This window comes from Musca vetustissima, unplaced genomic scaffold, assembly GCF_032173495.1.
Source record: "Musca vetustissima isolate MV318-11 ecotype Yass unplaced genomic scaffold, APGP_CSIRO_Mvet_v1 utg896, whole genome shotgun sequence".
In the NCBI taxonomy this organism is placed as follows: Eukaryota; Metazoa; Arthropoda; class Insecta; order Diptera; family Muscidae; genus Musca; species Musca vetustissima.
This window is the reverse complement of record NW_026887934.1, coordinates 292,426-303,929: the sequence shown is the minus strand read 5'-3', so window position 1 is coordinate 303,929 and position 11,504 is coordinate 292,426. Positions and strand designations below refer to the sequence as shown.

The 11,504-nt window shown below is 31.8% G+C and overlaps 2 protein-coding genes across 2 annotated transcripts; both read left to right on the top strand.

The window, feature by feature from the left end:
- The first annotated feature begins 38 nt into the window (after positions 1 to 38).
- LOC133335765 (malignant T-cell-amplified sequence 1 homolog) lies at positions 39 to 1,931 on the top strand. The gene is made up of 4 exons (XM_061544062.1): positions 39 to 73; positions 1,087 to 1,299; positions 1,472 to 1,774; positions 1,839 to 1,931. Exons 1-4 carry the CDS (start codon positions 39 to 41, stop codon positions 1,918 to 1,920), a joined length of 633 nt encoding a protein of 210 aa, XP_061400046.1. The 3' UTR covers positions 1,921 to 1,931.
- Positions 1,932 to 3,715: 1,784 nt separating this feature from the next.
- Positions 3,716 to 11,118, top strand: LOC133335764 (E3 ubiquitin-protein ligase SHPRH). The gene is made up of 13 exons (XM_061544061.1): positions 3,716 to 3,875; positions 3,948 to 5,168; positions 5,233 to 5,630; positions 5,699 to 5,891; positions 5,960 to 6,062; positions 6,136 to 6,688; positions 6,742 to 6,916; positions 6,978 to 7,363; positions 7,434 to 7,552; positions 7,615 to 7,876; positions 7,943 to 8,103; positions 8,197 to 8,333; positions 11,039 to 11,118. The coding sequence occupies exons 1-13, from the start codon at positions 3,716 to 3,718 to the stop codon at positions 11,116 to 11,118; spliced, it is 3,948 nt and encodes a 1,315-aa protein (XP_061400045.1).
- Positions 11,119 to 11,504: the final 386 nt, after the last annotated feature.

Genomic DNA, 11,504 nt, shown 5'->3' with positions numbered 1-11,504 from the left:
TATTATTTGTGTATGAATTGTATGAATAATTAGTTTATATGCAAAAGGTCTACAGTGTACATCAATTAACTAGGTACGGTGGTTACTCTACTGTTGTGGCAAATTTTCAAAAGGTCGTCTGAAATTCAATATCAATACCCAAAATATATCTTAATAGATTTTTAAACATAAAAAGTATATATATTAATATACTAAAATCTAAATCTAATCTTTTAAATTTTAATTGTCAAGTAATGTTATTTGAGAGCTAATTGGAGAATCAGTAGGTCGACTGAGTAATCCTATAGATTTACGTCAACACAAACTACTAAAGCGATGTGCAGGTAACAACAAATTTATTTGATAGAGCTTTTCAGAGATTTTTAGAGGGAGTTAAGGGAGGAGTTAATTTTTAAAAATATTTAATGTTTAATGCAAGGCAAATTTAGCATCATCAGCAATTTATTACAACCATGACCCAAATATCAGGTCACCCAGAAGCCGAATTCGATTACAACAAAAAATTTTTGCAGTTCAGTGATATGTCAAAAATTTGTATCCCTTTTTCTTTTTGTGGTTATATACCAAACATCTATATAGAAAATCTAAAATCGAATATAAAAGTGTTGGACTTTGCGAGTTTGATACTGTGATAAAAAGCGACTTTGACTTTGAGACTTTTCAATACAAAAAGGCGATTAATCGATTAGTCAAAAGTCGACTTACCTATCCCTAGTTAGTTGGTGTCATGGCCTATAAATAAGGTCACCAAGGGAGACCAGCTGATTATCGAAATTTTTGACATTAGACTTGAGAAAAAAAGCCGTTTTCCGATTTCACCAAGATAGCAATCGAAATCGGAAAACAGCTTTTTTTTTCAAGTCTAATGTCAAAAATTTCGACTTTGTTTACGTTTTCATAATGGAAGTCAATTCACAATAATGCATTTTGACAGCAAACTTGAGAGGTATCGATAATCAGCTGATCTCCCTTGGTGACCTTATTTATAGGCCATGGTTGGTGTTTTGTTGTTTTTATATTCGCGAACACATTTTAGTATATTGCAGAAAATTAAAACTTATCTGAAATGTTTAAAAAGTAATGTAGAAGGCGCATTAGTAATTCATTAAATTTTCATATTGAATGGCTTTTATTTTTCAATTACAGATTTGAGGAAAAGGAAAGTCTGTCATCAGTGCAGCAATTGAAGTCATCTGTACAAAAGGGAATTCGTGCAAAACTATTGGAAACGTATCCACATTTGGAGACTCACATTGATTTGATATTGCCTAAGAAGGACAGTTATCGCATTGCAAAATGGTAAATAAACATAAATAATCCTTTGTGGATCCAGACATACATAATGAATGGTTTACTGAACTGCACACACTTCCATTGAGTTGAAATCCTAGACCGTAAAAATATACGCCAGATAAATTCTTTATATACATATATATACAACAACTAGTAATTAATATTATCTTTTTTTAAGCCATGATCATATCGAAATCTTACTAAATGGTGCAGGTGAACAAATATTCTTCAGGCATCGTGAGGGTCAATGGATGCCAACACTCAAATTATTGCACAAATTTCCATATTTTGTTAATATGCAGCAAGTCGACAAAGGTGCCATTCGCTTCGTTCTAAGTGGTGCAAATATTATGTGTCCCGGCTTAACATCGCCAGGCGCAATGATGACACCAGCAGAAAAGAATACTGTTGTCGCCATAATGGCGGAAGGCAAAGAACATGCTCTGGCTATTGGTATAACAACATTGTCCACCGATGACATGTAAGTGGAATTGCTTGTGATATATTTTACATTTCTCTTACACTTAAACGTTGTATACTTTCAGAGCTAAGGTTAACAAAGGTGTTGGTGTTGAAAATTGTCACTACCTCAATGATGGTCTATGGAAAATGAAACCAATTAAATAAAGACTTAAATATGAAAAAAATAAATAATTTTTTACTTTGTAAAATGAAATACAATTACACCATCTTAACGTACTTATTTCTTTAATTATGAAAAACAAATAGTTTTGTTCTCCCTATGTTCATAAGGACGAACCCAATCGAAAGTTCAAATAGTATAAAACATGGTGCAATTATTACATTCAGTAGCACTCGATATTTGATAAATAATAATTAAAAATATTTAAATGTGCCACGTTTTATTTAATTGTTTCATTCATTAATATTTCTTTATTTTTGTTTATTTATTACCACATAAAGTTATTTGAACCAAGGACGAACTCGATGAAAATTTTGAAAATCGGTCCAGGTACATATCGTTAGCTAAAATGCAAAAAGGCTTAACAAACAAAAAATTGAAAATTGCCTTTTTGAATGAATATTGTGAATGTCAATAAACTACATGTGTTGACAAAGTTTTACACGTCTGCGGTCAAAAAAGGAGCTTCTATTAACAAAAAACAAAAAGACGTAACTACAAGTGGGTTTATAATAATAATATAATAATTGAAAAACAATTTTGTTTTATTTAGGTATACATCTGTCAGTGTATTAAAAGTGAACTTAGAAAAATCTTCATTTGAAATGTTTATAATTTTCACTCAAATCAGTTTTTTGCATCTCCTACACAATTATGCTATTGTTAGTTACGCCTTTTTGCATTTTAGCTAACGATATATAGCTTCCATATATCAATTCGTCTGATTTCCTGTAAATTAAATTTTCTTCATTCAACCAATATCTGTATTGAAGAATATCTGTTGTTCAGATCGGTCCGGGTAACTATAACCTATATTTAATTTTGTGATTCTTGAGAGAAAACTTTTGTTGATTATTGTATCATTATATATGTTAATTTTTAAGGTGAAATGAACTGTTTTTTTAATACGACTAATATTAATACAATAAGCTTAAAGACTTCAGTATTATATAATGAAATAACTAATAACTTAATATTCTGTCGGCTCCACCCAATTTAGTTTTTTTTTGTTTTCCTCCAAATATCCGTCGGTATATATTAAATTTTATCATTGGTTTCTAACCAGGCTGATTGCATCTCTATTTACAATATTGTATATTTTTCGAATTTTAATTTCTTACAGCCTGTGTCCCTGTGTGAAAGAAAATGAATCCTGTTTTATATAAAAAATCGTATAGGCAAAATGTTACGAACGTTAAAATCGAAGGAATACGTAAACCTTTTCCTTTACAAATTGGAATTAACCATGGTACAATTATACAAGGTAGGGTTTCATTCACCTCTGCGAAAATGAATGGAATGTCAGGTTTTCTTTTTAAAATCCAGTTGGGAATATGATTAAGATATTTATTCATAAACAAATCATAAATTTCTTCTGTAAACGAATGGATTTTAGAATAAATATTTTTATATTTTTAAACATACAGTCGCACATTTTGTATTCGACTTCGGCATAAGTTGCTATGACTACATTGAATATCTTGGAAATAACTATAATTAGACGAACGAGAATGTCAAATTCGATCACTTGCTTCAGAGCTTTCTAATGAGTCTCGAACTATGTACTAAAACTTCAAGCACTTTCACACAACACAATCTCTAAACAAATATTTTGTTTTTGAAATATGTTTAATAGGGTTCGCTTCGATTTTTCATTCATGTTTTTGGAAAATAAAATCGTACAAAATTCCCACAAATACTGACTGTCATGCAAATCTGTGATTTTTCGCATTTAACGCAAACATGGCAACCCTTTTTAAAAGTGTAAACATTAGAATGATGGAAGACGCCGACGACGCTGTTGTTTTATCAAAAATTGCAAAAATTACCAACAGCAATGCAAGTGACAACAACTATTTTGTTTATAAACAAAAATCTTGGCAACTTTTGGATGTATTCCAGGATGATTCCACAACATTACTGGACATTATCAAACAATGTAAGTAAAACAATAAATATCCCAGTTGGAGCAGACATACAAACAAACATTGAACCTTTTTGTTTACCACAGCTGAAAATGGCAAATTGATGAATATATTGGAATTCATTGAATCAAATGATGGCGACTACCTAATGGCTCTATACCGAAACGGTTTATATGGAAATAGAAAAAAGGCATCAGTGATAGTAGACAAACTATTCGAGATTCTGTTCGGGAATACAAATGACAATGACAAGTCTAATATGACTTTAACTGGCGATGGGGATGAAGCAGCCAATAATGGAAATGAGGACAGAAAAATTATGAAAACATATGTGACGACCAAACTGTTTGAGGCATTACAAAACTGCCATGCAGATGATAGAGATGAATTGCAGCTGGTAGATTCTGAAATATCATTACCACAAAATTTTCTTCCCAAACTTTGCAATTATCAGTTGAAAAGTGTTCGATGGCTTTTGGCCAAAGAAAGATGTCCTTCCAAATTCTCACAATTTTTCGATAGGCTAACATCAAAAGACAACGAGACTGTTGTATATAAACATCGTTTTCAACGATATGTACAACAGCAAGAACCAGAACCATTGACACTGCCACCAGGAGGTATTTTGGCCGAGGAAATGGGTTTGGGTAAAACCGTTGAAATGCTGGCCTTGATTTTGCTTAACCCCAGAAATGATATAACACATCCCATTATGGATATAACATTTCAAATGCCCGATGCGAAGAGAAGGCGAATGGTAAAAGAAGTATTCTGCATTTGCAGCTCAAAATCAACCAATAAAATTATACAATGTACAAAATGCAACTTGTGGCAGCACATAAAATGTGTGGCCAAATATAACGCTGACCATGATGACGATATCAATGATCCGTATGTGTGTCCCAACTGTTGGCAAGAAGTTATTTCAACACATGGCTTATTGGAAACAAAGGCAACATTTATCGTCTCCCCAAATACAATAAAATTGCAGTGGCTTTCTGAAATAAGACGCCATATTCAACCAACTTTACGCGTCCTGTTGTATGAGGGTATTTGTGGTGGTAAATGGATAAGTCCGAAGCAACTGGCCAATTATGATGTAGTGCTGACGGACTATAACATATTGACAAAAGAGATTTATTTCACCAACGAAAATACTAGCGAACGTACAATGCGCAACAAACCACGTTTCATACGTATGAAAACTACCATATTAATGCTGGAGTGGTATCGCGTCTGTTTAGATGAAGCTCAAATGGTTGAATCCAATACTTCGAATGTAGCTTCATTAGTGCGTATGATACCAGGTAAGTCATTCCAAGCAAACATTGTGAAATATAGAAAAATCATGTGTTTACTTTTGTTCCACAGCAATTAATCATTGGGCCGTGACCGGAACCCCAATCCAAAAATCATTAAATGATTTACAACCGCTATTACATTTTGTGGGCTTTGAAAGTGTAACCGAACCGAATACCTGGAACTATTTGATTAATAATTTTGTTCTGGAACATGAAACAAATCCAGATGCCAAAGGTTTGAAATTGGTAAAGGTTTTACAGAAATGTATGTGGCGCACATGGAAATCTCAAATATCTGACGAGTTGCAAATCCCACCACAGCAACAACTGGTGCATCGCATACAGTTTGATAATCTGGAGAAATTCTTTTATAATGAACAGCACGATGATTGTCGTACAATGTTTATGGGAAATGTCCATAAGTATACGAGCCGGATGAGTACAATATCACCACAAATTATGAAAATTGTATGTGATAGAGAGAGAGGGAGTGACTTTGTATATTTTAAATTAGCGTTGCCTATTGTTTACTTTAGATACTACAACCGTTTTTGAAAATCCGTCAATCTTGTACCATGCCTGTCGTTGTGGTCAATTCTAACAATAGTAAAAGTCAAGCCGCGCAACAGAAGCAGTTTCTTCAACCGCAAGAATTACATTCGTATTTGAAGTCCACCAATGAATTAAGCTGTAAATCGGAATTACGCGCAATGGCTTCCGTGAACAATGGTGACTATATTTAAAAAGGATACACACAACGAATTTTTATTAATTTATTTTTTTATTAAAAACATTAGGTTTGGCAGCTTTATATATTATACAAGAAAAATATGACGATGCCACGAATCACTATAATTTGGTACTAAGGTTGGCCAACGAGTATGTTTACATCAATGTAACGTAAGTAGGACATACATATGTAATTAATTATATAAGTCATAAGATGATTCTTTTTTTCTTTCAAATACAACAGCGTCGACAGCTTGTTGCAAATACATGCTTTGCATAATCTAATGGAAGTCAAACGAATACAAAATTTTACAAATTCCGATATCGAAATCTATCAAACACAATACAATGCCTTGGAATGGAAATATTTAAGTACTTATTCCAATACGTTGGCCAACGTTAAGGCCAATTACAATGCTGCCGTTAATAAATGTGATCAAGAAATCAACGCACATCTTATCGACGCCATGTCTGAGGGCCTTAGTAAACTGAATATAAATGATACCTCACAGTTGCTGCAAAAAATCTATGAAGAATGTATGCCACGTTTTGGTGTAACTAATCCGAAATTAAGTGAAATCCAAAGTTCCCGTTCGTTGCTCTACATTGTTGATCTGTGGTTTGCAAAATTAAACCGAATTGTGAAAAAACTTCAACAAGAAATTGAGGAATTAAATTATTTTACGGAAAATATAAAGCCACGGCATCTGGTTTGTTCCACAATATGGAATGACATAATGAAGTTGGTATACAGCGTTTATGACTGTCATTTGAGGGAGATACGAGTAAGTAATTTAGTTCTTATTTAGTAAAAATGATTTCTAATGTACATTTTCCTAAAATTTCTTAGCAAAAGGAAACAAATGAAAAGAAATCCAAAGAAAAGAAACCCATATGTAAAATGTGTACGATTCGTGATGTAATAAACAATTTTGAATGCCTACTATTTGATAAAGTCATAGACAAGAATACAAATATTACAGAAGGTCTGGAAAATCATTCTCTGGAAATGTTGTTGTGCAAAAGTGAGTATATGAACTTTTTCTTCTTGGTTTCTAATTAACCCCTAATCTTATGATTTTACAGTAACTTTTGGCTTTCTTAAAAATAAACAATCTGAAAATACGCTAATAAAGACCATGGAAAATAGTTGGCTGTATTTGGAAAATTTACAAAATTTGTGTAAACGTTTAATAAAGCTATGGATCGAAATCGAGTTTACCATAAAGGCTTACGATGAATTGGATATGTGTAAGCTGAGAATAACACTAACAGATGATCCTGAGGATAAGTCAATATTCAAGATATTTGAACATGAAGTTGAACAGCGTATTATGGATCAACATAATGAACTACTCGAGGTCCAAAGACAGTTCACAATTAAATTAGCCAGATTGAAATATATTAGGCATTTGGAAAGTGCCAAGGAAATAGGAGCATGTCCAATTTGTCATCTGTCCGACGAAGATAGAGTAAGTAGAAAATTAAGTGAACACATTGGAAATTATAAAAAAAACTTCTCACTTTTCAACAACCAATTAGTATGCCGTTTTGGAATGTGGCCATCATATATGTTACCCATGTTTGAAGTCCATGCAACAATACAACAGAGGTGGTAGTTTTAAATGTTCCATTTGTCGGAATGTTCAACAGCATTCAAAGTAAGATGTAAATGTATAGCTACAATTTACTAATAAAATAAATAAAATTTGTTTCCTTATAGTATATACTACATTAGCAAGTCTAAAGCTAAAAATCCAGAAAATAATAATGTAATTGGGAATTATTCTTCGAAAATTACCTACATTGTGAGGCAAATTCTAAATTTGCAAAATCGAGAAACAAATGCTGGAGAAGAAAACTACCTAAAAATATTAATATTTTCACAATGGTTGCCAATTCTACAGGCAATTGCAGCGGCCCTAAAAGAAAACAACATTACATTTAGACTACAGTGTACACCACAAACACTGGAAGAGTTTAAGGTTATATTGTTTTATACATCATATTTTTGTAGCAAATACATTTTGTAATGATGAATATAATTTCAGAATCCTAGTCTTAATATTACCTGCCTGCTTATGCCGTTTATTAAGGGATCTAAAGGATTAAATTTAGTTGAGGCTAATCATGTATTCTTAGTTGAGCCCATACTTAATCCTGGTGAAGAATTGCAAGCTATTAATAGAGTACACCGCATTGGACAAACTAGGTAATAAATATTTCAATGGAAATGTGTAATATAAATATTCGTAAAATGATTGTGAACTTCATAATATATTTTTTGTTTTATTAAAATTTGCAGGCCAACAACTGTGCATCGTTTCATTATGGAAGATTCTATTGAAGAAAATATACATGACTTTGTTTGCACAACGGCGATAACTGACAATGACACAAGTGGAACAGAACAAAAATGGGAATTTAACAATGTTTCACTAAGTGATTTTGAAAAACTTTTTATATTAAAGAACAGACACTAATTTAATTTTTTTCTAAAATGGCTAACTTAAAACATAACATTCATCATTTCCAAAACAAAATCATTTAGTATTATAAAATATTTTTTTAATTTTAAATTAGAATTGTTATTGTGATGTACATAAGAATTATGTACTTCTATTTTGATATAATATTTATATGAAATAAACAAAATAAAATTTAATAAGAAAAACTACCGATTAAAAACGTTTAAAATCAACGTATTATTTTTGTCATCCATTCAGCCGCATATTAACATCGTTATGCGTATATATTCTATATAACTGGTTTCGGTTTTTTTTTTAAGTTAACTGCTTCTTTTTTTAATTTTATTCAATTATTGCCTTTGCTTTTGTTTATTCTCTTTGCACTGAGTCTAGCTAGTAATATGTAAAATTGAGACCTCTGCTAGAATAATATATTTTATTCTGACGGGAATTTAATTGATGTTTAAATTGCAATACTTAAACATTTAAACATTCAAGTTCATGGCATTTTCAAGTATCCCCAATACACCTGATGCCTGCCCATTGATGATATTTATGTTCTGTATTCAAAACAAAAATACCGATGATTATTCATGGAGAAAACAAGAGACGGAATTAAAATGATGCAATTTACATAGAACATCCTTTGTTTGTGTGCGCGTGTGAGTCTGCATATATGAATGTGTTTGGTACAACTGACAGAGATGTTTTGATTTTTTTGCTGTTGCTGAAAAAAAAATCTTAAGAACATCCATCCGTTTCCTTATATCCTTGACGTAGCAAATTGCAGATAAACCACCTGTTTGTTAACAACGTAGCCACACTGTAATCGCCATTAATATTTCCACTACACACTTAGCTCACTCACAATACATAGTGCGAGATACCAACAGGCTGTAGATAACGACGAACCGATGAAGTATATCTACATATATCTATAGTCAACAGACATAACAATTGTAACATAGGACGGAATGGAATTACATATTAGCCATAATATAGAAATAATAGAATTAATATATTTTTTATATCTTATAAACTTTTAAATTCAAAAATTTTGCGCAATTTTTGGTATGGAATTATAAATATGTGTATATTAATAATCAGCCTTATTCTGGATGTCAATTCCATGTGAATTTACTCGCTCTTTCCCTTCGCCTTATTCTGAACAACATTTTCCTGTGAATTTTTTCGCATTCTCGCTTTCGCCTTATTCTGAATGAAGTTCGAAAGCGAAAAAATCCGCTTTGGGGAAAAATTAGGTATTCTGAATTACAGGGAGTAGGAAATTTTGTGCGAAATTTTTCGCTAATAAATTTAAAGGGAGTTGACTACAAAAACATAAGTAATAACTATTTTTATGAAAAATATTTACACAATACTTATTCTATGACGAATTAGAATATTATAAATGATAGTAAGCAAATTTTTAACTGGAAAACAACCAATAAAATGCCATTGGAAATCCTATTGATAACGATGCATGCTGAACCAAGAATTGCCAAGAAATGTATGAAGGTAATAAGGAATATTTAAGTCGAGTTTGATTTTTGGAGGCGAAATACAGACATTTTGGGTGAGGATCTGTCTCTCAAGAAAAAAATTTTAAAAATTATGGAAAACCCAAATTTGCCTGATGAGCCGCTTAACAGTGAAAAACTTAAATAAAAATTATGAAAGAACAAAAAAAAAATTTTCAAAAACAAATCATAACATAACAGACCACTTTAAGAATTTGGGGAGATAAAATATCGGAATTAAATAAAAAGGCACACAATTATGTAGTGAAATAATAAACTGTGAATTAATTAATTAAATCGTTCTTTTTGCCATCATAAAAAATGGTCTTTTATTTGTAAACTATTGTAGTTGTTGCACCAAATTGCATCAAAACAATGAACAGCTGTTTGACATGCCATATTGTAGGTTGCCATATTTTCAAACTTTAATTTATTTTCTTTTAATTACAAAGCATTTATACAGCGGATTCTTGATATTTCACATTTGTATTGTTATATAGTTTAAATAACAATAAGAAGTAACAATTTTTAATAACAAAAATCAATAAATAATATATTGAAAAATGTTACACCATTAAATTGCAATGGGGCAACACACATTGCAACTTAAATTACAATATGGCCACACACATTGCAACTTAATTTACGATATGGCAACACGAATCTTTTTTTCAACCACCATTTTCGAAAAGTCGAATCTGCATCTCGCATTTTTTGCATCTTCCTATTCATTCAGAATAAGGCGAGAATGTGAAAGCGAAAATTTTTTACATGCGAGATATCTCCCTAGCAAATATCCAGAATAAGGCTGAATATCTAACTGTAATATCAATATCTTACAGATTTTTTTAAATACAATTTTGAATTTAAATATTTCTGGTTTGTATAACATCAAGATTTTATATAAAGTCTCGGATATTTTTTGCTGAAACCTCAATACATGTATAGGGTTATAATAATTTGTCATACGACAAACATGGCTACGGCCTAGTATAACATCCCCCGGAAAGTAGACAGATGCGAATTTACAATTTAGGATAAACATGTGCAGCGTTTGCCATACACACCATAGACGGACTAATGAACGAGACAAGAATGGCGCGCGTAAGGGAGAAATGTCAAAAATGTATTGATTTTCCGCCTCACAACTCTCGCTCAGACAATGGACTTGGACATGCGCCGTGCACAGCTACTACTGCCGTTAGTGTGCATACCAAGCAACCAGCCATCGACTCATAATGACGAACGACCGACCCGTAGTTAGTTGTGGCAACCCAAACAGTATTTCAGATAAATTCTGCACACAGACAATAGTAAAGGAAAATAAATTTTCCTTAAAAAATAAATAAAAAAAATAAATATTTTTATTTGCTAAAAGTTTAATAAAGTTTTTCGGGGAAAATATTAACGCAATATGAACATTTGGATGAATTGCGAAGATAATTGAAATAAGAACGAAACAATAGAGAAAACTTCAAGCAGAAAAGGAAAAAGGAAGTTGTTAAACCTTGAATTTTCAAAAAACTGGGTACATTTTTTCTACAAGTTGAGTCATACTTACTGCAAAGCAAACATATGTGACATTCAGCGTAGCAGAAGGATAAATACACACACACCAGCAGCAG